Genomic DNA, 27973 nt, shown 5'->3' on the forward strand with positions numbered 1-27973 from the left:
AATCACATCCCAGCTGCTAGAAAAGAAAACTGAGGGTAATTAGTCTGTCTCCCTCAAAGCAGCATGAAGGTAATAAACTAAGATTATAAAAAAAAGTTAAATAAAATAAAAAATGGATAGGGTTAGGCTCTAGGGGGGGGTTAGGGACTCCTGAGGGAGGGTTAAGGTTATGGCAGCATTTCAATCCCATTCCCTCTGTCTCCCCTTCCCCCTAGATTGTAAGCTCCTAGGAGCAGGGTCCCCCTCCCTACTGTCTCACAGCCCTCTTCTCTAGCACTTCAATGACAGCCTTCACCTTCCCAGCTGTTTTGTGTACTGATAATTGTGGTGCTAATTGTTACTTGTGCTCTGTTTATAAATAAAATGTTATAATAATAACAAACCTAACAAATAGTATTTACAACCAGAACAAGGTGGCCTGGAACTAACCAAACCCTGTATCAAGCTTCCTACTCTCTCTATCTATCTATAACCAGTGTCTCCCCCTACAGTACAGTTACAGTACAACAATGTGTTACTTCACCAGTTAGTTTACGGCGCTTTCCTTTACGGCTGTGACCGTCACCGAGCAAGCAGCCAAGCAGACTCGCCGCCAACATGTCACGCCGCAGTACGTCCCTTCCCTGGTCACCGTGTCATATGTCCCCGCTACGGAATCTTATTTATCACCTTTTCTGTCTTTTACCCTACAGAAAATCGGCGACATGGGAAAGGAGCCGGGAGGACTCAGGTGAGGGTACAGCGCACGTTTTAGGACCTGGTCCTGGAACCAGAGTGAGGCATGCCGGGAGATGTAGTCTGTTGTACAGGTCACATAACGCTGTACAGATTAATATGAACTACGAATCCCAGCATGCAGCGCGGACACGGTTACTTTCAGAGGAAATAGTTGGAGGAGCTGTATGTACTGTAGTACATTAGGAAATGTATAATCTGTGGCATTAATAAAGGAGTGTATTACTGCATGCTTATCTATTGTCAGTACAACATAGTTTACCATGTGTTCCAGATAGGCCTTAATATGTAATACACTGCTTTCACCATCCTTATTCCCATCACTGTACATTTAGGGATGTGTAAAGCATATAGAGGCCTATTTATTAAGCTCAACAATGTGGTATATACTCTGAAAATAGCTGTTTCGGGATGATTGTCACATTTTTGAGCATCAGAGCAGCTATTTACAAAACGTGGTACAACTTCCCAATTGCAAATTCAGTCCACATAGGTTTCTGTGGAGACTGCAAAAACACCCCATTTACCTAGCTCTGAAAAGCTTAGCTGTTTGGAGCTTGGCCCGTGAGCTAACGCCATCTTTAGATGTAGCCTGGGCTACATTTTGTTATTTTTTTTTTTCGGAGTAACCATTACATGAAGAAAAGCCGCCCACTGACCACACAGGTGCAGTTGTTCAGCCCATGTCCCAGCAAGACAGGTTTGGTACATGGACCTCATACATTTCTTATTGCCACAATATGTGGTGATAAGAAAAATGTAAGTTTTTGGGGCAAAACCCAGAAGATTATTATATTGGCCCCTTATTATTATTATTTTCATTTATTTATATAGTCCAAGCCCACTCTTTAGTGGTGTACAGTTAGGAATAAAACAAGACTCGGTATTAACAGACAAAGAGGTGTAGGGAAAATAGTTGTTGGATGCGTATGGTTAAATCCCACATATTGCATATTGGCCCAGCCAGACTGCAAAGGGGATGTATGGTCCTGTAACACTGCAATGTTGTTTTTTTATTTTAGGAGGAGATCTGGCTAAGATGGACAGTCTGACATCTACCTCCCAGTGTTTTTTTTACATATAGTGACTCTTTAGATAGCATTCATTGTAGAAGAGATGAGTTGAACGCTTTAATTTTTTGGAGGCAAGGGCAAAGTCTTGTGCAAGGGAGGACATTCCTCAAAGTAGAAGAGTTGGGTGATATTTTGACAAGAGATGTATGTTTGTGCAGATTTGTTCACGGACATATAACCATATACATACAATTTCCAAACTTGGATAAAACATAAATCACTGATGTCATGAGATCCATTCCTGATTTGGGCCATATATGTGTGGAGTTTGTATGTCCTCCACGTGTTTGCATTGGGTTTCCACCGAGTGCTCCAGTTTCCGTCCACACTCTAAAACAGGGGTTCCCAACCACGGTCCTCAAGGCACACTAACAGTCCAGGTTTTAAGGATAGCCATACTTGAGCACAAGTGTGTTAATTAGTACTGCAGTTATTTTGATTTAACCATCTGTGCTCAGGCATGGATATCACTAAAACTTTGACTGTTAGTGTGCCTTGAGGACCGAGGTTGGGAAACACTGCTCTGAAAGTATACTGTAAAGCTGCATACACACGGGACGATCTGTTCAACGAACGATCTCCCTTGAATTTCCTGGTTTGCTGGATGAACGATATCGTTCATCCACATACAAACGATATCGCCAACGCTGAACGACCAACGAGCATTCCCTCCTGTGGACACTGAATGATATCGTACAGGTTGGCTTGCATGCATGGTTGACCAACGATACTGTTATCGTCCACGCAGGAACGCGCATTACATCGTTGGTCGTTCAGTGGTCGTTGGCTGCATAAAAATGATCGATTTTACGATGAACGGTATCGTTATTGTTCATAGATATCGTACTGTGTGCACGCACCATTAGTTTAATTGTATAGTAGGAAATTTAGACTGTAAGCTCCAATGGAGACTGATTTGAGTGACATATATTCTCTATACAGTGCTGTGTAAAATTGGTGGTGGTGAATGATAATAATGGCTCATTCCATGTCCAGTGGACCAGGGGTCCCCACACGAGCAGGGCCCTCTTCTCTTACGTGCTTCTCCTCCCCACTACCAACAACGCTAACAAACTTTTGGGTTCAGCCGCCCTGCTGCTTATTTGAGTAATTATGGCTGTTGATGCAGCAACGTTTATAATCCTTGTGGTCCATGTTCTCCTACGTTTTGTTCTGTAGGTCTCTTAAATATACAGAAATAAAGGATAATGTTAGTAATGTAATAATATTTCACGTATCCCAACATTTGAAGTGGCCAAAAAGTTACTGTATAATTGACCAAACAGGCATGCTTTTTGCTTGTGTGAGTGCCTATGTATTAATGCATAAATTATTGGTAACTGTGTTACACGTAACAGACTTTATGATAGTTGGGGCACATAAGAAGTTCTCACTGACCTGTTCTGTCCTGTAGGAGAACCATCCTCTGCATTCTGGGAAAAATGTCAAGAAAGATCCAGGCGTTCCGAACCTGTCCCACTTCAAAGAGCATACTAAGAGGGAGGCTGAGCAGAAGAAAAAGAGGGTGAGCATGGAGCAGTATCAAATTCTAGAACTTTGACAGTAATCACCCTCGGCCGGGCGTCCCTTATAGTCTTTGTGACAGTGGGACTTTCTCCCTTTGATGAACTGTGACCCCCAAATATCTTTATTTATGCTAAACTCCTAAAATAATTTGTGATGTACTTGTGAATACAATTTGCAACTCTCTTATACGTATAAAGCAATTCATGTAATGTAGAGCTACTTTAACGTCATTGCTGATTAGTGTTAGAGGTGCTACCTGCATCTTTATTCCATGTGTTTTAGTATTTAGTATTTTTATATTTATATGTGATTTTGTAGAGGTTTCATTTTATAAAATTGTATTGCAAAATGTAAATATATAGAATCCTTTAATCATGAATGAACCACTTGCTGACCATGCAGCATATTAAAACACAGTGATGGTTTGGTAAGCCTGCCCTGCCTGTTGCTAAAACGATAGACAGAAATAGCTTTGAGCGCCAGCCCCAGGTGTCAGTATGCCGGTAACTGTGCCATTCAGTACCTGGCTCTCATATCACAATGCCGCGTTCGCAAGCCCCGGAGCGAGAGAGAAATTCTCTCGCTCCGGGGTTCACTACAAACAGGGCAGCTGTCGATGTTGATCGACAGCTCGCCCCATTTTGTAGGCAGGGAGGGGGGCTGGCTGGCCAAACGGAGGCGTTCCCGAAGGAGGCCTGCCGTTTGTGGGCGGCCATACTGACATCACCAGTGATGTCGGTAGTGAGCTTCCGGTTCTATTAGAGCCGGAAGCTCACTGGGGCTTGCGGCAGACGAGACCCTACAACAAGGGTCTCGTCGCAAGCCCTGATGGTCGCGACCATCGCAATCATCACCTGGCCGCTCGCTAAAGCTGTGGATGGTCACCCACAGCTTAGCGAGCGGCCAGGAGGCCGGACACACAAAAAGAAAAACGCCCTTCAGACCTGCGAGCTGCCGGCAGCGAGCGGGTCTGAATCAGGGCCCTAGATTGAAAGCTAATTGCCAAGACATTGTTTGAACAGAAATCCTATACTGTCACTACAGTCCTTTCACAAGGACTTCACCCAGTCCCAGAGCTGTACAGTAGGGACCCTCATCGGATCTCTATAAGACCGATTTAAACTTTTAAACTGGATGCAATTGAAGCAGTTCTATTAGATCCAAGTTGCACTGTATTATTCAGATTGACAAAAGGGGAGATCTACCAAACAACATGTACTTATAGTTAGAAAATAAACTATTAGGGGAAAACCATATACAAATGGCATTGATTGCCAAGGTATGCTGGGAATTTTAGTTCAGCAACTACAGCTGGAGTGTAGGTTGCCTGATTTATATAGTAATACACATACTGATGCCTGAACCTTTCTCGCTGCAGGTGGAAGAGATGAGGGCGAAGCAAAAAGCCGCGAGAGAGAAGGAGATGACAAAGAGGCGGAGCTTGGACACTTTTCAGAAGGACATCCTGAAGCGGCAGCGGGAGTTCGAGCAGAAGGTGACCGCCTTTTGGGACTAAGGCAACCTTTTTGGCATTCTTAGTGGAGATAGTCTTCCAGGGTGTATCCAACCCAACAATTATAGACCACCACTGGTCACTTAGATCATGGTGTTATCTACTATGGTGGCTAATGATGTACACTTTGGGGTTGATGTATCAATCGGTGAAAAGAGTGGACAAGTTGCCCAGAGCAACCAATCAGTTTTGAAGTAGCATTTATCAAGTACAATCTATCAAATAATAGGTAGGAGCTGATTGGTTGCTATGGGCAACTTCTCCATTGGTCCATATCTCCACTCTCTTCAGTGCTTGACACATAAACCACTAAGTCTTATGAGGCTTGGTTTTAGCACAGTTATATTCATTGTGGCTTAAAGGATACGTCAAGGATTATCATTTAAAATAGTTCTTCAACTTCAAAAAGTTATTATCACTATAATTGCATGTCTCCCCCACATAGTAGTCAGGTGGGTTGCCGCCACTAGGAACCACCACCTCCTTAGCTTTGTATAAGAGTGGCGCACATTGGCTGAAGTAACCACTGGTGTTGGAAGCCTTGGAGAGCTTTCTACTCATAGTGACCAAATCAATTCGCTGCGGGTTCCAGGCCCTGTGCTCGTGGGTTAGCATTCTATTAGAAATGGCAAGTCGCGGATGTCGCGTATCCATAGAGCTATTTCACACATGCCGGTTTTGACCGGGCGGCAAAACGCCGCCCGGTATTTAACCGGCTGTGAAATATTGTACTGCAGGGAAAGGACAGGCTCCTTTCACACGGCACGGTCACGGCACGGTCGCCGTGATATTGCCGGAAAAAACTACCATGCAGGACAGTGCCGTGCCGTCCCTGCACGCCAGTAGTGTGAAGGAAACAATGTTTCCATGCACACACACTGGCTTCTGCCGGCCGGGCATGTGCAGCAGCTGCTGTGCATGCCTGATAAGAAAAGAAAAAAACCTGACATAAAAAGCGGCTCAAAGCCGCTGCTTATGAAAGGCACGGAGTGCCAGAAAAAAGCCGTCCGACTACCGCCCGGTTCTTGCCTGGCCGACAAGATCCGGAGTGTGTGAAATAGCTCATACTGTAGTGTGCTCGACCTTTGTGAATTACATGAGAGTGGAGAAATCATCCTGAACCCACCAGAAAAGTGGTGAATAAGATAGCAGGGCAGTGTAGAAGGATGTTCGTGTCCATAAGCAAAGCATTTCAGGCAGTTAAACGGTGTAAGATGTTTGATGTTTGCAACTTTAAAAAAATATGGTCAAATGATAGCCCGCAATTGTATTTCAGCAAATAAGTGTCTAAATTATTTTGGGGTATACAACGTATTTCTATGGTGATTTTTAAGTGTGTATATAAAAGTTTGTAAAAAGTTGGAAGAAAAACTAGCAACTCCCATCTGCAAGTTCGTAAACCCCTTTCCCATCAATAAAACAGCCAAAATACACCGTGACCCACATCATTTTACCCATTTTTAGAGGAGATCATCTGAAATATGACATGTATTTATTGGCCATATTTGCCTACTTAAAAGAACGTAGGTTTCTAATTCAATTGCAATAGGTCACAGGCGCTGTTTCAACTCGAGCTAAGCAATTTTTCGTCCAACTCACGGCTAATTGAATGGACCCCACAATGTGTTCCAAATTTTGATTGCTGGTTGCGATTGTCAGCCATCTATTTCCCAGTTCCAGATCACTTCCGTGTTCAGTAATAGATAATACTTTGCAAGTTTGTTTGCCGAAACCAATATTGATTCCAGCTAAGGGGCAATTATCTGACTGCTACATGCGGGAAGGAGGATTAACTATTAATAGTAGTTCTCTAGTTCTTAGAAATTACTATTAGATGCAAGTACACTTTTTATGTGTATAAAAAACTCCGTCACGGTGGATATGGAACACATCACTAACACAGTAGAAAGTAATACCCCTTTTATACCACAGCTAAAACCCGGGTTGCTGCTAGGTGTAAAAGGGACAAGGGTTGGATTCCTGGGTTGAGTGACCTGGCAATCCAACCCAGTTAGCTTGCAGGGTTTAACACTGGAACAGCCCATGCAAACAAGCAGTGTAAACGGGTAACCCAGGTCGTCCGACCTGGGGTCCCGTTTACAGCATGGGAACATCTGGGTTTCTCGGCGCTGGGAGATGATGTCATCTCCAAGCGCTGGGAGTAGTGTTCCATTATTACGCCCGTGTGAATGGCGCTCATACAGGAATAATCAGTAGAAAAGGGGTCTGTCCTGGATCTGACCTGTTTTGGAACTATAGAGCTCATTCAGACCCTCTTGCTAGATGCGTTCGCTCACACCCTGCGTATGTAAATTTAGCGCACACCCAGCAAGGCAGGCGATCTTACGGCAAGGCATCAGCACGCCCACTATGTCTTGGCATACGATCACTTTGTGTATGCAGACGCCCCCAGCCATTCATAAGACGCCCACTTGCGCACGTCATCTCACGGAAGTGCATGAAAACATTGGTACATCGGAAGCGATTGAGGTTGACTATACCCTGCTGCAAGCACTGCGATCACTACAGATTGAAATACAGGCAAGTGACATGTTCCATGACGCTACTTTGCTAATTATGCACACCCATAAGACTCCCTTTTGACACCCAGACACGCCTGTGTTCGCACTACCACTCCCCCGTTCACAAGCACCTGCCCCTGATACTACCCACAAACGGTGCTGTCACTCAAAATAGTGTCCTGTCTGTGTACTACGAGTGCACGATTCCCGATCTGGGAATAATCCGTGTCGGTACCATGGTGTAAGTCCCTGCTCTGCCTTGGTTTGGAACCATGTCCCAAATACCTTGTCAGATCCGGAACTTTAGTGTTGAGTCTGTGTGAAAGCCGAGCACCTTGGCATTTTATTGTATTATCAGATAATATGAAATAGATGAATAGTCAACTTCAACCCTCTTAGGCCTCTTACCCATTGGCGTAAATTTTTCTTGTTTTATAAACTTTTTAACAATGGTAGGAGGCATGTAAATGGGTCTTAAAATAGAACTCATTGGTTCCAGTGTCACTGTATCCAATAGAATTTGGGTAAACAGTTTGGAGAACATTACGGTGACCTTCCAACATTCATATAAAAGCTGGTAAGACATGCACGCCACAGGTGTTTGTGTGTGGCCTGTATTTTCACTTTGTTAGCATTAAAAGATGCAAAAGCAACGCCAGCGGGTACCTGGGCTTAATCGGGTAAGTTTTACGTTTGATGTCTCTGTTGTGTGTGCAGGAGGCAGATCTGAGGATCCTGGAGAAGCACGAACAGCTGGAGAGTGAGAGTTCCAGAAAAGCCTATTACCGTGAATTTAAAAAGGTCAGTAGACTATAGATCACACAAGTCCCCCACATTGCATGTTAATTTACGCATGATCTCAAACCAAATTTTCATTTAATGAAAAAAAGTTGTGTAAAATTAAATCCATGCTTTATTCTTTTTCTTTAGCAACTCCTAAATAATTATAAATGTATTGTTTCATCTCCTTTTCAGAATATTCCTGTTGGATGTGGAGCACTGCTGCTCTTCATCCTATAGTTTGTATTTATATTGCTGTATTATATTGCCTGTTCCTCCTGTTATAACCAGAATCAGGGTCGTAGAAAGCCACGGCGTGCCCGGGTGAGTGGGGAGGCGTGGCCAAAAACTGGGGGCGTGGCTATGTCCACTTGGAAAAAAATAAAAACTACTATGCACACAGCAGAGGAGGGGAGAATCTTCCCCCCCTGCATAGCTGATTCGGCCCCTGCCAGGCCCCTTAGCAAGCCCGGGTAATTAGTACCTCTATTCGTGGTGCCCCTGCCCAGTATATTACTACCGTAAATTGCTAGAGCTCTCCAGGCATAGCCGTATCCTAACATTGTCTATCTTCGTTTCCCATAGGTGGTGGATGCTGCAGATGTTATTCTGGAAGTGTTGGATGCCAGGGACCCGCTGGGTTGTCGGTGTCCGCAAGTGGAGCAGGCTGTGGTGCAAAGTGGCGCAAACAAAAAGCTGGTTCTGGTCCTTAATAAAATAGGTATGTCTTTTTAGCTCAATAAACTAAAGGGAAACCATGCCGCAGGTGTATTTCTGGCTCTCCTATTTCACATAGCTAACAATATCTACTACAGATCTGACTTGTGACCGCTTTGTATTAGGTCAAGAGTACATAAGCATATTGTCTCCCAGATATTTTATTACTCACAGCAAGGGGTCAGTCTGGCAGCACAGATTTAGAGAAGGGGAGGTGGGGGACACATCCTAGCTCAACTCTAAATTACAGTGTGACACTAAAGCTGCCAGGTATGTCAGCTCTACATGCAGAACAGGAAGCATTTCACCGGCATACAAAAATAAAATTGCAATTGCAACACGGTTCGGAAACCATTTAGTTGGATTACCTCCTAACTCTACATGAAGCCCATTGAGCTCACCTGATCTGTCCGTCTGTCCTGGCATGCTTCGTAAATAGGCAGATTCTGTTGCAGTGTGTGAAAAGATGGTCCATTGTTGCAGTTTCAATTGGTGCAGGGTAAAACTCACCTTTACCTCATGCGAGGGACTTTTTTTTTCTTTTTTTTTTTTAAGGGCCCACTTTAATTTACGGACCATATTATGAATCTGGTAATATCCCTTGCCTGTATTTAAAGGATCATATTGTGTTTTATTTAGATCTGGTGTCCAAACCGATAGTGGAGAAATGGCTGAAGTACCTGAGGAATGAGTTCCCGACTGTGGCTTTCAAAGCGTCTACACAGCAGCAAAATAAGAACTTGGTACTGAGGCCTTCTATAACCCCAGGCATTGGAAGGGAGGGGCTCTCTCACTGATCACGGGGCGGAGGGGAGGATTGGGAACCACATACAGTTATGTCCCTAAATATCAGAACATCCTCACTTTGTCTGGGCTAAGCACACATGGGGGGAATTCAATTCAACACGAATTGAATAGCGTCGGGAGGGAGCTCCCGGAGCTATTCAATTCATTGCGCTCTTATGTTGGAGAATGCCGGTTCTCGCGACTTAACAAGGGTGTTAAGGCGCGAGAACCGGCATTCTCTGTCTAAAGTGCGGCACTGTTGTCAGATTTCTCCCCGCATCCCTAGGGGTGTGCGAGAAGAAATCCTTTGCCCGCCCAAACAGCGCGGTGTATTGAATAGCTTCAGGAGCTCCCTCCTGTGGCTATTCAACATCGCACTGAATTGAATCCCCCCATGGATGGTCTAGGTCTGCTCTTGCAGCACTGACCTGCATTGCATTTACTTATGGTATATCATAAGTGTGGTTGTATATAGGTTCTGTGTTCCTCCATTGTCATTTACAAGGAGTTTTGTTATAGTAAAACTAAAACATACAAAATGTCCACCTACAGAGAAATCTATTGGTACAATTTAATATTTGTTGCTCTTTGACATGCCCTGTGTAAATAAAATTGTCTCCAATGTAAAGACCTAGGCTTATCTGTTGTCATATCCAAGTGTATAAAAGATATATATAAATCTGCCTGGAAAATGTTAATTAAATTAATGACTACCCTTCCCCCTTTGTATAAGATTATTTGAGATCTAGAACTCTTCTGCTGGTGATTAGAATAAAAATGACAAACTTTCACCTTCACCCTAAGGTACCACTGGGGACCCGTACATTAGCCACTGTACCATATTAAATCTGAACTCCCAAGACTAATATTATATCTACCTGAGAAGCAACAAATATAACCATATGCCCTTAGGTGAATTTGAGTTGTTTCTAACCTATCTACTTCTGAGCTGGAGATTTCACTGAATCAAATCAGTTTGAAAAGAGAGTAGCCAGACACCTCGCATCTTTTTCCCGTATTGACTACGTCAGGGCTTGATAGTCAGTTCATGTTGTATTTATTTCCTAACACTTAGGGCCTGATTCAGACCCACTCGCGAGCGGCTGTCCGCTCGCAAGTGGGTCGATGTTCTGCACTGAGCATGCGCACGACGGAGGGAGCTCCGTCGTGCGCATGCGCCAGACGCGACGAGCGAAGGACTTTCCTTCGCTCGTTGTGTCTGATCAAAGGGGGCGTGATGTTGATTGACAGCACGCCCCCTTTGGTGGGCGTGTCGGGGGCGTGCCTCCCTGACGGGGGCATTCCTAAGGGAACGCCTACCGTCAGAAGCCGGCCCACTGACATCACTAGTGATGTCAGTGGGAGTGATTTTGGCTCTGATAGAGCCAAAATCACTCCGGGCCTTGCGGTTGAAAACCTCAACCGCAGGCTCCGGCTCGCAGTTTCGATGGTCGCGATGGTCAAGACCATCGCGGCCATCAAACTGCACGCTCGTATAGGCTGTGGGTGGTGACCCACAGCTATACCAGCATCCAGGAGGACGCTCCATAGTTATGGAGGACGGCCCTCATTCAGAGCGTGCGCTCTGCTCAGAGCGTACGGCTCTGAATGAGGGCCTTAATCCTCAGTGCAGCATAGATGCTGGTAATTATAAATCTGGTCTTCGGGTATAAGGCCTCATACAGACGGGCTTTGATAAACATTGCTAAGCAAAAAACGTAGTTTGTCCACTTTTTTAACAGAATAATCACAATGTGTCCTGAAATGTACATAATGACAACATCTATAGAAGTCTGTTATAGTTTACATTAATAACCCCCCCCTATAGAACTCTGTATAGTTTGCAGTATGTTAAAGAATATAGACTATGAACGCAGTAACAAGACAAAGCACAGTAATTGTCAGAAAGATTCCCCATTTTCCATTATCGTTATGGAGCTGTTACTGCTAAGAGCTTTCGCTGGGCTTTGTTGATGTGTGTTAAATGTGCCATGAATGCTTTAATACCTGTGTGTACAAGGCTGAAAAAAGGAACAAATATAATTTTATTACTTGGAAGACATGAATTTACACAATTATGAGATATATATATATATATATATATATATATATATATATATAACCTGACAGAGCCTCTCTCTCTGAGCCAAGCTGTGACAGCTGCTATTGATCTCTATGTATAGAGTCTACATTTTTGGCGCTTATATATGAAATCTTATATCGGTAACGGTTTTCCCGATGGCTTTCTAAGCTCTGTTCTCTAGAAGCCAAAGCCATTACCTCGTACTTAGATCTGATTGTGTACAGGTAAATGAGCTTTCCATATTGAGTCGTAGCGTAAAGTACATGATTTATTTATTGCCCATCTTTGTTACAGCAACAGAGCAGAGTCCCAGTCACACAGGCGTCTGAGGATCTATTAAGCTCCGGAGCCTGTGTTGGTGCTGATTGTCTAATGAAACTGCTTGGGAACTACTGCAGAAATCTTGACATCAAGACGTCCATAACGGTTGGGATTGTCGGTGCGGTTTGTTGTATTCTGTAATTATCTTATAAGAGTGTTGCTTAATGGGTAAATTTTAAATGACCTGTAAAGCTGAAGATGGGGCCCCTGTTTGTCTCAGTGTGGGGAGAGGGCTCACTAGTGTGTTATAGGTGACTGTAAAGGGTTTACCGGAGCTTTTAGCATACAGATTAGAGGATATTGCTGTATTCTATTAAAAAACAAAAACAAATCTCTCTCTATGTGTGCGTGTATGTATATAGCAATCAATCACTACTCCGTACGCCTGCCTTGTGCAATATGAGTGGTAAAACGCAGGGATTTTGCACACAAAAGCAGTGTTGCCTGTATTTTGCTGAATTTTTGGAATTCCTAGTCTTGCAATTTTTTTTTGGCTGCCAAACTTTTTCTTCCTTAACTTCATGTAATCTCCAGTCTTAGTGATACCATCACTTTATTGTGTTTTATAATTGTTTAATTGAGAGTGGAAGAAAACAGCATTCATTACTGACTTCATTGTCTGTTTTAAAGCTTATTTATACAACAACCAGCTGTAAAAAAGCACATTAGTTTTATGCGGGAAGGCCGATCCAAACTGTTCCATGTAATGCTGGGCATACACTATGCAATTATCTGTCCAATCTGGCTTCTTGGAATGAAAATCTGGTAATGCAGACAGATATCTGATAGATAATTGTATAGTGTTGTATAGCCCAGCACTAGATATTAAAAAACGATTTGTCTTGATGGAAGTGTGATAAACTAGACCTAAGCCCAACTCTGTGTTTCTCTGAAGCTGTCTCCTCTCATTTTATTCTAGTCAATGGTAATCTCTTACTCAGTTATGTCTGCACTATAGTGATGAATGAGCGAGGTATAGGCAAGAACCCAGAGAATTACATTTTGTGTAAATGTTGCTATCTGTCTGCCTGTGACATTTACACACTGTGACATTTACACTTTTGCTAATAAGATGTTTCATCTTCTCCCTGGAGAGGAGGCGCGCAGCTTATGTGGTGCGCAGACCATCGAGAACACTGATTTAAAAATAAATAAAACGCCGTTATGCTGTACGACACCGGTGCGCTATGTAAATGACCTTCAGTAGTGGTAGCCATTTTCCTGCTGCCTTGAAAATACAGCCTATCAAATCTCTCTAGGTCCTCTTAAATATTCGTTAAAAAGACCACAAAATGGTTGGCTCCAAATTATCTAGGCAACGGGGCGCACTTTTCAATCTACACTTTATACAAACCTCTATTGCTGTTTGCCTCATGTTTTGCAGGCTTTCCTAACGTAGGAAAGAGCAGTTTAATCAACAGCCTGAAGAGGGCGCGTGCGTGCAGTGTGGGAGCAACGCCTGGGGTGACCAAGTAAGAAGCAAACACAATGAAATGGCGCTTCATACTAAATATGAAACTAATATCTGTAAAATAAAAGAGCATATAGACCATATTTATTAAACCACATCATCATGCTTTACACCCAGATGTCTGCAAGAGGTTCACCTGGACAAACACATCAAGCTTCTGGACTGCCCTGGTATCGTTATGGCAACATCCACATCTGATGCCGCCATGATCCTGCGGAACTGTGTAAAAATTGAGCAGCTGTTGGACCCTGTGGGACCGGTGGAAGCCATTTTGAGACGCTGCAATAAAGATCAGGTACGATGCTAGAGCCCAGGTAGAGTTATTCTAAGGGACAGTGACTGTCTTTTGATTGCTGTGTCCCCATTTATATTGTAACAGACAGATGTGCGATAACCTCTATATTGGAGACCTCAGTGCCACATTGTGATTTCTGTCACACAGATCATGCAACACTACAAAGTGACAGATTTCCGGGACACTTTGGAGTTCTTGGCCATGCTTGCGAAAAGGCAGGGGAAGCTGAAGAAAGGGGGCGCACCAGACCACGAGAAGGCCGCTAAGTCTATTTTAACAGACTGGGTCAGGTAAGGGTTTCATCTTTGTTGTGTAGATTTCAAAATCTTTTTAAAAACAAAAATGAACCCCGTATGGTAATATTGGGGTTTCCCCTGGCGGGAACTCTCTTCCTATTACTTGGTGCCGTTGAGCCGGACTGCTGCAGGGAAAAAGATTGTACTGCATGCGCTCCAGATCTCGTATAAGAGCTCTATTGGGAGTTATACTTAGGGGTCTACTCACTAGGTGCGTACACACGTTCAGATAAGGTGAACGATTTAAACGATAAGGATCTTATTATCGTTCACTTTAATGCCCCCTGCAACGACCAAACGATGGTCGATGCACGGGCACAAATGGTCGTCATTGCCCGTCGTCCGGAAAAACCGTCATACATGGTCGATATCGACCATGTTAGTCTGTTTCCTTTAGGGACCCGCGATTAATGCAGGTCGTTATAGGTTATTGCATGTGTTGGATGTTCAATAACGATCATCCAACACATGCAGAACGTTCAGATAACGATCGTTATCTTTATCTGATCGTCATCCAGTCGTCGCGTGTGTATGCAGCTTTAGCCTTGGAGAGAGAGTGAGTACCAACAAATCAGTTCCTAACTGTCAATTTTCAAAAACTGCCTGTAAAGTGACTGTTAGGAGCTGATTGGTTGGTACTTTATTTCTCTCCAAGGCTTAGTGAATAGACCCCTTAAGCCACGTACACACTAGCCGATATTAATTATATCATTATTCAATCCTTCACAATATCGGCCAGTGTGAATGCCGTCAACGACCAGCGATGCACGCTCCCGCTGGTCGTTGACGATTCTTTCATCGCCCGTTCTTGCAGGACAACCTGACGATATTGTCAGGTTCTGCAAGCACGGGGATGAGGGAGGGTGCCGTCACTGAACGATATCGTTAACGACACTGAGCCCGTTACTGCAGGGGAAACACTAGACGATATCGCTCTTGGAGCATATAGTCTAGTGTGTATGTGGCAATAGTCTATCCAGCATGAGCCGGCTCTTGGCTTTGGGTGAGAGTACCCACCACACCATTTCCTGCATGCAGGAAACATGTTTTATTGTTTGTGCTTTAACATTTTTTCAGACGAATAAATGCAGTTTTGTTTCTTCATATACATTGCCAGTTAGATTTAGCTCCTGCTCTGAAATGAGGCAATATGAAGGAATGTTTCATCTGTGGAACCTGCTATCGTTGGCTGTTCTTAGGACCTTTGTAGATGGATTTGCTTATTGGACCAGATTTGCTAGTAGCATGCTGGCTGCTTATGGAGTACATGTTGCCTGTGCAATGTCACTGGTACATAGTGAATAGAACGCCTGCATTCTGAGTGCTTCATATTCAGACCATTAAACAGCTGCCTTCATTGTGTGTAGGAAACAAGCGCAAAAAAAAAGCAGCAGATTAGCCACTACTCACAAGGTGGCGCTGTAGATACAGTTCTCATCCACCGTTGGTCATGGGCCAATCCAATTGAGTGACTGTTACACTAAGGCCCGTATTCAATTAGTTTCGCGTGCGCAATAAAGTTTCGCCTGCCGTACTTTTCACCTACATCGCGTATTTTAGCCGCGGAAACTTATTGCACGCCTACCCGCAATTTGCCCTATTCAATTCCAAAAGACGCAAAAACAGTGACACGCGAAGTCAGAACAGGCGAAGAGTGGTGTCAGAATCGGGGAAATCAGCCTGAACCCCCCAAAAAGATGCAGAAACATTGGGGATCAATGTAGTAGTGCCCGATTAGCCCTAATGAAACTGTTTGGGGTACTTAAGTTGGTACAATTGCCTCTAATTAGCGTCTTTGCACAAGTGGTGATGAATGGCATTAAGCCGTTTTTTTGGGAGAAAATAAGTATTCCAGTCAAATTTGGGGTACCTGAAAATGGGTGCTAGCATATTTAAATTCAAAGTGAAGTTTTAAAAAAACGCACCTTAAACAAGCATCTGCCAATCAAAAAAAACACCTCACCCATGCTTGCAGACCCCCAAAAGTCTATTTCGCTACTTTTTAATTTTGTATACTCACTTTGCAATTTTTCGCCCCATTTCCCAAGTGCTTTTTTGGGATGTTCCTCACTTTTTTTTTTTACGCAGTTATCCTTTGGGGGGCTGTCCCAAGGGTGCTGAGTGGTTTCCCCACCTTTGCACCCCAAAATAGCGACTTTGCACTTTTGTTCTACACCAATTCAGGGGCGAATCTTTTTTGCCTATTATATTGCATTGCGTTTTCGCGTATGCGAAAAGTGTTTGAAATTGAATACGGCGATAAGTTTCCGCCTGGCGAAAAATCGCAATGGGCGATTTTTTGGGGGTGATCACGGCTTTTCACTTCTAATTGACTACGGTTAAATGAATAAAGGCCCTCATTGAGAGCCACTCGCTAGCGGCAGTACGCTCGTTCCGAGCGCTGGTCGCACATCTGCGCATGCGTACGGTTTTTAGTACGCATGCGCGAACCAGTCAGTGCGGCCGAAAAACATTTGTACACAATATAGCGAGTGCCTGCTATTTCTACTTCAGGGTCCATAGGGTATCCACAGGATACCTTGGGGTATAGGTGTGACGTCAGTCGCAGGGCACCAAAGAGTTAAGCTTTCAGCCTCCCAGGATGCACTAGGTCCCCCTCCTATACCCCGCCCCCGGGCCAAGGCACCTCAGTTTAGTTTGGTGCCCGGCCGGAGTCGGGTGCACCTGTTGGAGTGGGGGCTAGAAGAGCCCCTGAAGCTTATTCTTCATGCAGCTGTGGCTGCACAACTGGATGTACAGCATGGACAGTCAGTCCTGACGTCCATGCTGTCTTCCCTACACCCCGCCGGTACCAGAACGCCGGTACTGATCCGGGGATGCTGGTGGGCGTCTGGGGTCACAGCTAGCGGTGACCCCAAATGCTCCGGACCATGGCCGGATTCAAGGGGGACAGAGGTAAGCAGCGGGGTCCCGCGGTGGGTCCCCGCTGATCACATGGTCCTAAGTCCCCAGGCAGGGGGCTCCCTGGGGACTGGCTGCAGCGTGGAGCCAGGCGACCAACCTGCGCTTCCACTACCCCCTGGGACAGCGGACCGCAGCAGAGCGGTAGCACTGCGGCGTCCCAGGGGTTAAATGCATGCCAGGGGAGCGCGCCTTCCCTGTCTCACAGCCGGCGCCTCCCCCGCTGCACACAGCCCTCTCTGCATGCTGCCGACTGGTCCTGTGGCAGCGCTCCTCCCCCAGGCCAGCCTCCTCTCTGCTCCTCGGCGGCCATCTTCTCCAGAACGCATGGTGAACGCTGCTGGAAGCGCTGGACGGAAGCATCGTGGTCTGGGTCCCCCCGCATACCTCTCCTCCGCTGTGGTCAGGTCTGTGTATGCAGCGCTGTGTCCTACCAGGCCCTGTGTCTGTGTAGTTGAGTGATCAGCGCTGTTAGTGCAGGAATTGTTATTTCTCTGCATTGTATGTGACTGTGCTAGCGCTGCTGCCTGTAATCTTTTCTTCATCTAAACTGTCAGCTTTATTACTGTCCCTGTTCTTTCTGCTAAAGCCCTTGCGGTGCGGTGCTGCAGGGTGGTCTCTCGCCTATTTAATACTTAATTGGTGAGAGAGGTCACATACGTGGTGCCATCATGTCTGAAAGTGATTTTCCCCTCCGGCTACAGTGTACCACGTGCAAAGTACCGTTAGCGGAGGGGGAGGGTAGCGCGGAGGGCCTTTGCCGGCAGTGTTTGTCCATGGCGCGGCCTATTACGGTTACAGCACCGGTACAGGAGCCGCCCTGGGCTTGTTTCGCTCAGGCGTTAACAGCTTTAGTGGGCCAGTTAGCTCCGCAGCCCGCGTTTACTCCGATGGGTTTGTCCCAGCAGTCTGTGGTGTCGTCACCCATGCAGGGGTTCCCACGACAATTGGTGGTACCCCACAGTCTCCCTATTTCCCCGCTCCCGGGTTCTCAGGAGCCAGCGTGGGTTAACTCCCTGACGAGTTCTGTACAGCACTTGTCGGATGTGTTGCAAGGGGAGTCTGTGATGCGGCCTCATAAACGGCCGGTGGCGTCTCTGTCCGCTCCTTATGAGGATGACGAAGGGACGTCTGATGATGGGGAGATTCTAGATCCTTACGATCAGGAACCTCTCCATACTAAGGACGCTGATGCTAAGTCCAAAGTATATATTCCTGGACTTATTCGGGCGGTCCGCACAGCCTTGGTGATTGAGGACGAAGTTCCCCCAGCGGCTAAATCTAAGTATGCCTTTTTCAAAGATGTGAAGGGCGATGCCACAGTCTTTCCTCTTTCGGGTCAGTTGGTGGACCATTTAGAGGAGGCGTGGAAACAACCTGGCAAAAGATACCAGCCGCAGAGACGCCTGGCGGTGGCTTATCCGTTCGCGGATAATTATTTTGCGAAGTGGGAATCCCCTCCACAGGTGGATTCTCACGTGACCCGTCTTGTCCGTAGTGCCACATTGCCGATGCCATCCATGTCCTCCCTTAAGGATGCTACGGACCGCAAGGTAGAAATCTGCCTGAAGTCCGCTTATTCCCTTGCAGGGGGGGCAGCACGGCCGGCTATGGCCATTTGCTGGGTTGCCAGAGCGATGGAGCGCTGGGCGGATTCATTAGAGGCTTCTTTTGAATCCGACTGTCCGGCCGATCAGGCGGAGTTGATTGGCAATCTCCGTGATTCGGCCACCTACATCAACGAGGCGGCTCTAGACATTAGTACTCTGGTGTCTAGAATTTCTTCAGCAGCGGTAGCTGCTCGTCGCACCTTGTGGCTGCGATCCTGGAAGGCGGACGCAGATTCCAAGAAAGGTCTGGAAGCGTTGCCGTTTACCGGAGAAGTTCTCTTCGGTCCGGATCTGGATAAGATTGTGGCCACGCTGGCGGCAGCCAAATCTGCCTGTCTCCCGTCGGCCGCTGCTCCTTCTGGTTCGGGACCATCGTCCTTTCGGTCATCTAGGGCCCAGGGCAGGCCCAAACCACAGTCGTTTCCTCGACAGGCTGGCCCTAAGAAATCGGTCAAGCCCCGGAAGCAGGCATGGAGTACCAGACGTCCGGCCCCCAAGCCAGATGACAAGCCTGCGGCCTGACGGTCCGGGCCTCCCTTTGGGGGATCCCAGGGTGGGAGGCCGCCTGCTACAGTTCGCCCAGTGTTGGTCGACCACTACGACAGACACTTGGGTTCTGGAGGTGGTTTCTCACGGATACGCCCTCTCCTTCCGGCACAGACCCCCGGCTCGCTTCTTCACCACGGGTCTCCCATCAGACCGGAACAAGGCTACGGAGCTGCGGAAGGTATTGCACACTATGCTCCAGGCTGGAGTTATAGTGGCGGTTCCATTCTCCCAGAGGGGCCAGGGTTTCTATTCAAATCTATTTTTGGTACAGAAACCCAATGGGTCATATCGTCCGATTCTCAACCTCAAAGCACTCAACAAGTCTTTGCGGGTCCCGAAGTTTCGGATGGAGACCCTACGGTCCATCATTCTGGCGCTGGAACCTGGGGACTACTTGGTGTCATTGGACATACAGGACGCTTACCTGCATGTCCCTATTCTTTGGCGCCATCAACAGTTCCTCAGGTTCGCAATCAGCAGCGACCACTTCCAGTTTCGGGCGTTACCTTTTGGCCTGGCAACAGCACCACGTGTTTTCACCAAGGTGATGGCGGTCATGGCGGCTTCTCTGCGGCTGCAGGGAGTCCGCATGTTGCCGTATTTGGACGACCTGTTATTGGTGGCAGGATCTCCAGAGCTCCTGTTACGCCACTTGGACCTGACCATTGCACTGCTGCAACGGCACGGCTGGCTAATCAACTGGCAGAAGTCCACTCTAATCCCGTCTCGGAGGATTCTGCATCTTGGAGCCTTATTGGACTCGGGACAGCAAAGGATCTTCGTGACGGAGGACAAGATCTCTGCTTTACAGTCAAGGGTGCGCAGTTGTCTGCACAGCCGCCGGGTGTCCTTACACTCGGCGATGAGGTTACTGGGCTCCATGGTGTCGGTGTTCGACATGGTGGAATACGCCCAGTTTCACTCCAGACCTCTGCAGCACCTGATCCTGTCCAAGTGGAACGGGCTGACTCAGTCTCTGAAGTCCCAGACGATTGTGCTCACCCAGGAGGTTCGCCTGTCCCTTACGTGGTGGTTACAGACGAACCACCTCAACAAGGGACGTCCGTTCTGGGTTCCAAATTGGGTCCTGTTGACAACGGACGCCAGTCTTCGGGGCTGGGGAGCAGTTTCGGGTCCACACTTGTTCCAGGGCAGGTGGACGCCGACAGAAGCGGAGCTTCCAATAAATATCTTGGAACTCCGTGCGGTCTTCAATGCTCTCCAGCAGGCACAGCGGTTTCTCCAGGGTCGCCCGGTGCAGGTCCAGTCGGACAACGCTACCACCGTGGCCTACATAAACAGGCAAGGAGGAACTCGCAGTCGGGCGGCTCTCGTAGAGGTCTCTCGGATCCTGGTTTGGGCGGAGCGCAATCTTCCGGCCATATCAGCGGTCTTCATCCCGGGAGTGCTCAATTGGGAGGCGGACTTTCTAAGTCGCCAGGACGTTCATCCGGGGGAATGGTCCCTGCACCCGGACGTTTTTCAACTACTGGTGGACAGGTGGGGTCTTCCAGAAATCGACCTCATGGCGTCCCGGCACAACAACAAGTTACCGGTGTACGGGTCTCGCACAAGAGACGAAGGGGCGTCTCTGGTGGATGCTCTGTCCGTCCGGTGGACGTTCCGGTTCGCATACCTGTTCCCTCCGGTCTCCCTTCTTCCACGGGTAATCCGGAAATTCAAACAGGAAGGAGGGACGCTCCTGTTGATAGCTCCCGCGTGGCCCAGACGGCACTGGTTCTCAGACCTTCAGGGTCTGTCCGTGGACATTCCTCTGCGGTTGCCGCTACGACCGGACCTTCTGTCTCAGGGTCCTTGCCTTCACCCGGACCTGACTCGGCTGTCTTTGACGGCGTGGCTGTTGAGACGGCCATGCTGAGGTCCCGGGGGTTTTCCAGCTCTGTGGTGCGTACCATGTTGCGAGCTCGGAAACCGTCTTCCGCGAGGATATACCATCGCGTGTGGCATACGTTCTTCCAGTGGTGTCGACCGAGAGGTTATGCACCGCGGGAGTTTCGTCTGTCTCGGATTCTCGCCTTCCTGCAAGCGGGACTAGATCATGGGCTTCGCCTTGCTTCTTTGAAGGTACAGGTTTCGGCCCTATCTGTCTGGTTTCACCGTAGGATTGCTACAATCCCGGATGTGCGCACCTTTATGCAGGGTGTTCTCCGCATTCAGCCGCCCTTTGTTCCACCTGTGGCGCCTTGGGATTTGGCTGTGGTCCTGAGGGCTCTCCAAGGACCGCCGTTTGAACCACTGGGCTCAGTGGATCTTAAATGGCTAACAGCTAAGACTGTTTTCCTTCTGGCCATTGCTTCGGCCAGACGTGTTTCTGAGTTAGGGGCTCTTTCTTGTAGACCCCCTTTCTTGGTTTTTTATGGGAACAGGGCAGTGCTCCGCACTCGGCCCGAGTTTCTTCCCAAAGTTGTTTCCCAGTTTCATATTAACGAGGAAATAGTTGTTCCGGCCTTTAACTCACCGGGTCTTTCCGTGGGTGAGGCCTCTTTGGATGTTGTGCGGGCCTTAAGGACTTATGTTGACCGCACTTCTTCGTTTAGGAAGTCGGACGCTTTGTTTGTCCTCTTTGGCTTCCGTAAAAAGGGTTGGCCTGCTTCAAAGCAAACTTTGGCAGCCTGGATCCGTATGGCTATTTCTGGAGCTTATCTTCATGAAGGCCTACCGGTCCCTCCTTCTCTGAAGGCTCATTCCACTAGGTCTGTGGGTCCTTCGTGGGCAGCTCGACGTGGTGCCTCGGCAGTTCAGATCTGCAAGGCTGCTACGTGGTCTTCTGTCCATACCTTCGTGAGGTATTACAGGTTTGACACCTTCGCCTCTCAGGATGCTTCCTTCGGGCGGCGGATTCTCCTTTCTGCACAGGAGCGTCCCCACCCTTAAAGGATACTGCTTTGGGACATCCCCAAGGTATCCTGTGGATACCCTATGGACCCTGAAGTAGAAAATATGAGATATGGTAAGAACTTACCCTTGTTACGAAGTCCATAGGGTTCCACAGGACTCCCGCCCTGTCGCACCTGTGCTGCAGATGGGCTTTGCTCTGGTCACCGGTTTTCCGTCTCCCTCTGGTGAGAATGTGATTCTTGTATGTGTCCAGATCTTTGTTCTCTCTCTTCCTTCTCCTCCTCCGGCCTATGGCTTGGTAACTAACTGAGGTGCCTTGGCCCGGGGGCGGGGTATAGGAGGGGGACCTAGTGCATCCTGGGAGGCTGAAAGCTTAACTCTTTGGTGCCCTGCGACTGACGTCACACCTATACCCCAAGGTATCCTGTGGAACCCTATGGACTTCGTAGAAATAGAGATAACAAGGGTAAGTTCTTACCATATCTCATATTTTTGAGTGACAGAATGAGGCGTATGTGGGTGGTAACAGGGGAAGGTGCTTGAAAACGGGGAGTGGAGATCTGAAAGCAGGCGTGCTTAAAGGTCAAAACGGGCGTTTTATGGGTGTGCATAATTAATATAGCAGCGTCAATGACCACGTCACTTGGTTTTTTTTAACTCAGAACTGCTCGCAAAATAGCGGTTGAAAAAACCAACCACAAGAATAGCGAGCAGCTCATACCCTGTTCGATGTACTCGATTAATCTAATAAATAGCGGACATGACGTATGATGCGAGCGGCCAGGGGGCGTTTTTAAGAAATAAAAGAGCGTATGTTTTGCTCGCTCGTTCAGACTTAGAGGTGTGAACAGACTGCAATGTGCGAACGGATCATTTGCATAGCCACCCCTTGTTTTTGAACGAACGCAAATAGCGAACGGCTCTGAATGAGGGCCAAAGTTCCATATTGAAATGTTTTAATAATTTTGTCTTAGGAATTGACAGCACTTTTGGAATTGTTGTGCTTAACTATTATATACTTATTATTTTATTATTATTTTTTTTTTTAAATGTTTAGATACGTATTTTGTTACACCTTCCATTGTAATGCCCATCTACAATTGTTCACAATTTAATTCTGCTAATGTTTGTATTGTATTCCTTCCAGTGGTAAAATCAGCTACTTTACACATCCACCGGAGACTCACATGCTCCCCACTCACATCAGCGCAGAGATAGTCACAGAAATGGGGAAGGCTTTTGATTTCGAAGCCCTGGAGCTGGATAATCGCGAGTCTCTATCAAGTAAGTGTGTGCAGGGGGGAGTTGTCATACTGCCATAGTGACCACATCTTCCATGGCTGGTTCTGTGGCATGTAACCAAATGGAGGATGCATTGCTTGGAGATTCAGGGGTGTATGTATGAAGCCTTGGAAAGAGAGAGAGTGGACAGAGGTGAAGTACCAACCAATCAGCTCCTAACTTGTTTTTCAAACCGAACCTGTAAAGTGACAGGAGCTGATTGGTTGGTACTTTATCTCAATCCACTTTATCGTCAATTCTAAGTACGTAGACCCTATAGTTTGACACACAGGGTCTTCTGTATTATAGCAGCTGAGTAGTTTACTATATGCTGTATAAAACCTACATGAATGTATGTCTGGGACAAGGAGTTCTGTACAGATAAAGCCTTAGAAATATCTTTCAATAGTGCTATAGGCCATTAGCTGGAGTGGGATTGTATTACAGCCGCCGGTTCAAATCCCAACAAGGAGAGACCGACAGGCTGAGGTAAATACTCTAACCCCCCCCCCCATCCTGCCTTTAGGGGGTGCCTAAACCTAACCCACCCCTCCTCCCCGCTCTCTAACCCTAACCTCCCCCCTGGGGAATGCCCAACCCTAACCCTCCCTGGTGTTTGCCTAACCACAAGTCCCCCCCCGGGGTGTGGGTGACCACCCACAGCTATAGCGAGCGGCCAGGAAGGTGGTCGCGATGGTCAAGACCATCGGGCTTGCAACGAGACCCTTGTGGTGGGGTCTCCTTGCCGCAAGCCCCAGAGAGATTTCTTCTCTAACAGAGCCGAAATCTATCCCACTTACATCACTCGTGATGTCAGTGGGGCCGGCCCCAGACGGGGGCGTTCACATGGGAACGCCTCCGTTTGGGCAGCCACTCCCCCGGCCCGCCCACCAAAAGGGGCGTGCTGTCACTCAACATTGACAGCACGCCCCCTTTGTTGCGAGACCCAGAGCGACGGAGTGCCCGTCGCTATCCGGGTCTCGCGCATGCGCACTGGCCCACCATCGACCCGGATGCGAGCGCACAGCGCTTGCGACCGGGTCTGAATCAGGCCCAGTATTCACAAGAATATAGGGTATGGAGGTCATTTCCCATCATGTCCAGGTTTATTCTAATTTATGTAATAATTTGGGCTGTGGGGTACCTTCCATAGTAGTTCTATGCTTATCTGTTTTTGCTCTCCAACAGAAAGCAACAACTATTTGTCTTATTGATAGATGCAGCGGTTCTCAGAATGATGTTTGAATACTTTTTTTTCACAGATATACAGTTAAATGTATTCCTAATGACAAACGGCATATCCTGTAAGGTTTTAACAACAACAACAACAACAACAGGCTTATTTTTGTTTTTTTAATATTCTGACTTCAGAAATCCAGTCCGCTCCCCAGGGAATAGCTATGGAGGCTTCGGGTTTGACGGCAGGGGCGCAGGTGGAGGATGTTGAGTTGGAGGCGTCAAGTGACGAATCCGAAGCACAAGCAGATGTAATGGAAGAAGATATAGATAATGAGGTATATCTAATATTCCAGAGATGCCCACACTGGGAAGGGGGAAAAGATGAACCTAGTCATTCTTCCTTTCTTACGGCTTCTCACTTTCTGCAGTAAGGTTATACGTGATAGCGCAGCTTTTTTTTCTGTGCAGCATCATTAAAAGCTTAATTTTGCGTATACGTCTAGTCTTCGTCTGACTGAGGCTTATTTTGTGACCTGTGCTCACAGGTGCTGTAACCTATAGCAACCAAGCCAGCTTCTCGGGAGCAACGGCTGTTTGTAATGTGAATGATTGTTGAGGGTTATAGCATAACTGGGTACAATGTGCCGTATTACTTAGGCCGCATTGAGTAACAGAAAATGTATAACCAAATATGACACAACTGATGCTTCCAGCATCAAACTAGGTCCAAGAGCAGAACCCAAAACAGAATTTCTCTAGAAGGTAACTTAGTATTGGTCAGCATTTCATTGGTTAACATCTAAAGGAATTTGGAATTATATAAATGGATATATATACTTTTTTCAATTTAATGCAAATGTGCAGGTAAGCATAACACACCATCTTATACTTGAGAAGTGATTGTTACGTCTCATAGATGGTGGGGGTATTGCCGTGGCCCTAGAGCACAGGTACTCAAACGCTGTCCTCAGGACCCCAAACAGTGCAGGTTTTCCAGGTCTCCTCACATAATCACAAGTGAGATAATTAGCGCCACCTGTGGATCTTTAAAATCTGTCGGTGAGTAATGAATACACAAAAAGGAAGACAAAAAAAAAAAGAAAACAAAGGTGCCGTAATTATTAACGATCAGGAAGGGCATAGCAGGAGTCTTGCCACAAGGACCAGACCTTATCAAATTTAGTTGGACAGTTTCGCTTCTGATACATATAACGTTCATGGGATATTGTCAGATTGACTAGAGCCACCCAGGATAGGAAGGTGGGAGGATCAGAGGCCATCCACGTGCGGGCAATACACACCCTAGCTAATGTTAAAAGATTATTGACATATAATCGGGGAGGAATAGAAAGGGACGACTCTAAATCCAGACCAAATAAACAGGTATGTGGGTTCAATAAAGGAACATGAACACCCGTGTTCCGTACACAATCACTCTAGTCCAAAACACAGCGACTCGAGGGCAGGACCAAAGGAGATGCCAGAAATCAGCAGAAGGAGCAGTACACTTCAGGCAGGAGTCCACAGTAGAGACTCCAAACTCAAAAAGCTTTAGCAGAGTCCAATAGACCCTGTACAAAATATATAATTGTGTCTGCTGGCATCCTGAGGAGAACCTATAAGAACTTTCCAGGCATCATCAGACAAAGAACCCAGACAGGTTATGATCCCAATGAGTTCTGAGGTTAGTCAATCCCTCTACACTACCTGAAGATAAGAGTGAGGAGTAAGCCACAGAGACAGATTTTCTAGAAGGTAAAGTGCGTACCGGCTGACTCACTGGAGCCTCAGAAAAACCAGGAACCGCACCAGATGCTCCGCCACCGTTAGCGATTCCCATGCTATCATGGAATAGCGACCAACCCATCGGCCAAGTGTGTACCCAGTTTTAGACCACTTGCTAAAAGCTCTATGCAAAGGTCAGGTTATGCCAAAGTGGGATAATTCAGTTAGGATACATTATCAGTTTATATACTTATGCACATTAATCAGTTATGGAAAGAGAAAAGTGGAAGTAGACTATTATTAGGGGAATCTTTCTACAGTCCATAATATATAAACTACATTGTAATAGAAAACTGAGCAGGTTGGCCCCTACATTGACACATGACTATGGTGATAGCAGGTATTATTCCAAACCACTTGGGTTACAAAGGCTACTAAATAATATCATTATAGATAGGGTAGGCCTAATCCACCATTTCTGTGATGCCTGAATAAGATTTAAGAAAACTGTATTTAGAACAGTACAAACGTCAATCTGATTCTAGACTAACAGACACAATGTGCCTTTCGTTTGGCAAATTTCATGCTGTTGCTTCCATTGACGTCATGGCTTTACATGAACGGCAGCGTGTTTTTCCTTTTCTACCACAGTTTGGACCTATGACTGTCGAAATTAAAACAGCCAAAAGCAAAGGCACAACAGACACTGAACGAAAAGTCCCCAGAGCTCCCAGCCTGAAAGAAATCCAAGGGGTGGATCCTCTGCAGCAGGGACAGGCCCTGCGCGCAGCCGGCAAGAGGAGGAAGAAGCTGCAGAAGAGAGCAAGTGAGTTCACAAGGGGCTAAGTGAGGGCTAATCACAGGATCGTACAGTTACCATGTCCATGTATCAACTGTCCGAAAAAGCAGCCTATTTGCTGGGCAGGTCCCAAAATTTCACGAAAGGGTTCCTATCCAGCTGCTAAGTGTCTGAGTGATGTCACTAGTGAAATGATGGCAGCAGAATCAGTGATGTTGTGTGTCTTGTGAATTGCTAGGATACTCACAAAAGCTGTTTGCACAGACAACAGGATCCAGTATTGTCCTCTGGGAGGTTTTGGTTTGGGAAGTTGTGTTGTGCAATACAGGAGACTTGCATGAAAGCTCTGTATGGGAAGAAAAATGCTTTGTCCATGATCCACTACCACTTAAGTTGTGGTTCTGCTCTTTCATGTAAAGCTATAACATCTTAGGTTATTTTTAACTATAAAAGATTAATTCCGTCAAGAGCCAGCACTGAAGGAGTAAAAGATGGATGCCACTCCAGCTGCTAATGGGTTAAGTCTGATTGACCAATGGCAGTGAAATGATCTGCGGTGGTTGTTAGTCTTGTGTTTAAAATGCTAATTGGAAATGCAGCAGGTAAATATACTTAGTATCTGTCTTTGTACATTCTCTTCCTACAGATAAAATAGCAACGAAGTTATCTGACACATTGATACAAGCAATGGATTTTGGACTGGGAGATGACTGAAAATAAAGATCCTAACCAGTTGAATTTATTGATGTTGACACCATGAAATCTGGCTTGTAAAGCTGAATAAGGACTGTATTGTGACATAATGGTAACACATTGTCAGCATGGGTCTGCTCTGACTGTTTCCATTACAGGGACATTTTAATGAAGTTACTTGTTGTAAAGCCATGATTTATGATGGGCCCTGCTAATTAAAACAACATTTTCACACAA

General features: G+C 46.5%; 2 protein-coding genes across 3 annotated transcripts in view; one reads left to right on the forward strand and one right to left on the reverse strand.

Annotated features, from left to right (window-relative positions):
* FGD1 (FYVE, RhoGEF and PH domain containing 1) overlaps positions 1 to 617 on the reverse strand; it is a 197243-nt gene extending 196626 nt beyond the window's left edge. Inside the window, exon 1 of the mRNA XM_088455695.1 lies at positions 524 to 617. Coding sequence (XP_088311821.1) covers positions 524 to 599 — 76 coding nt within the window. The 5' untranslated portion in view covers positions 600 to 617. The remainder of the gene's footprint in view (positions 1 to 523) is intronic.
* On the forward strand, positions 527 to 27973 carry GNL3L (G protein nucleolar 3 like). 2 transcript variants are annotated; one of them, XM_088455699.1, is made up of 15 exons: positions 527 to 610; positions 693 to 730; positions 3223 to 3333; positions 4714 to 4830; positions 8088 to 8171; positions 8736 to 8871; positions 9507 to 9610; positions 12031 to 12175; positions 13442 to 13529; positions 13646 to 13823; positions 13971 to 14113; positions 23207 to 23343; positions 24712 to 24854; positions 26872 to 27070; positions 27690 to 27973. In XM_088455699.1, the coding sequence occupies exons 1-15, from the start codon at positions 598 to 600 to the stop codon at positions 27755 to 27757; spliced, it is 1704 nt and encodes a 567-aa protein (XP_088311825.1). In that variant the 5' UTR covers positions 527 to 597; the 3' UTR covers positions 27758 to 27973. The 2 variants fall into 2 exon arrangements, with proteins under 2 accessions (XP_088311825.1, XP_088311826.1); XM_088455700.1 differs by having other exon boundaries at positions 530 to 610; positions 26896 to 27070.

This window comes from Taudactylus pleione, unplaced genomic scaffold (genome assembly GCF_031769625.1).
Source record: "Taudactylus pleione unplaced genomic scaffold, aTauple2 ptg000665l, whole genome shotgun sequence".
Lineage (NCBI taxonomy): Eukaryota > Metazoa > Chordata > Amphibia > Anura > Myobatrachidae > Taudactylus > Taudactylus pleione.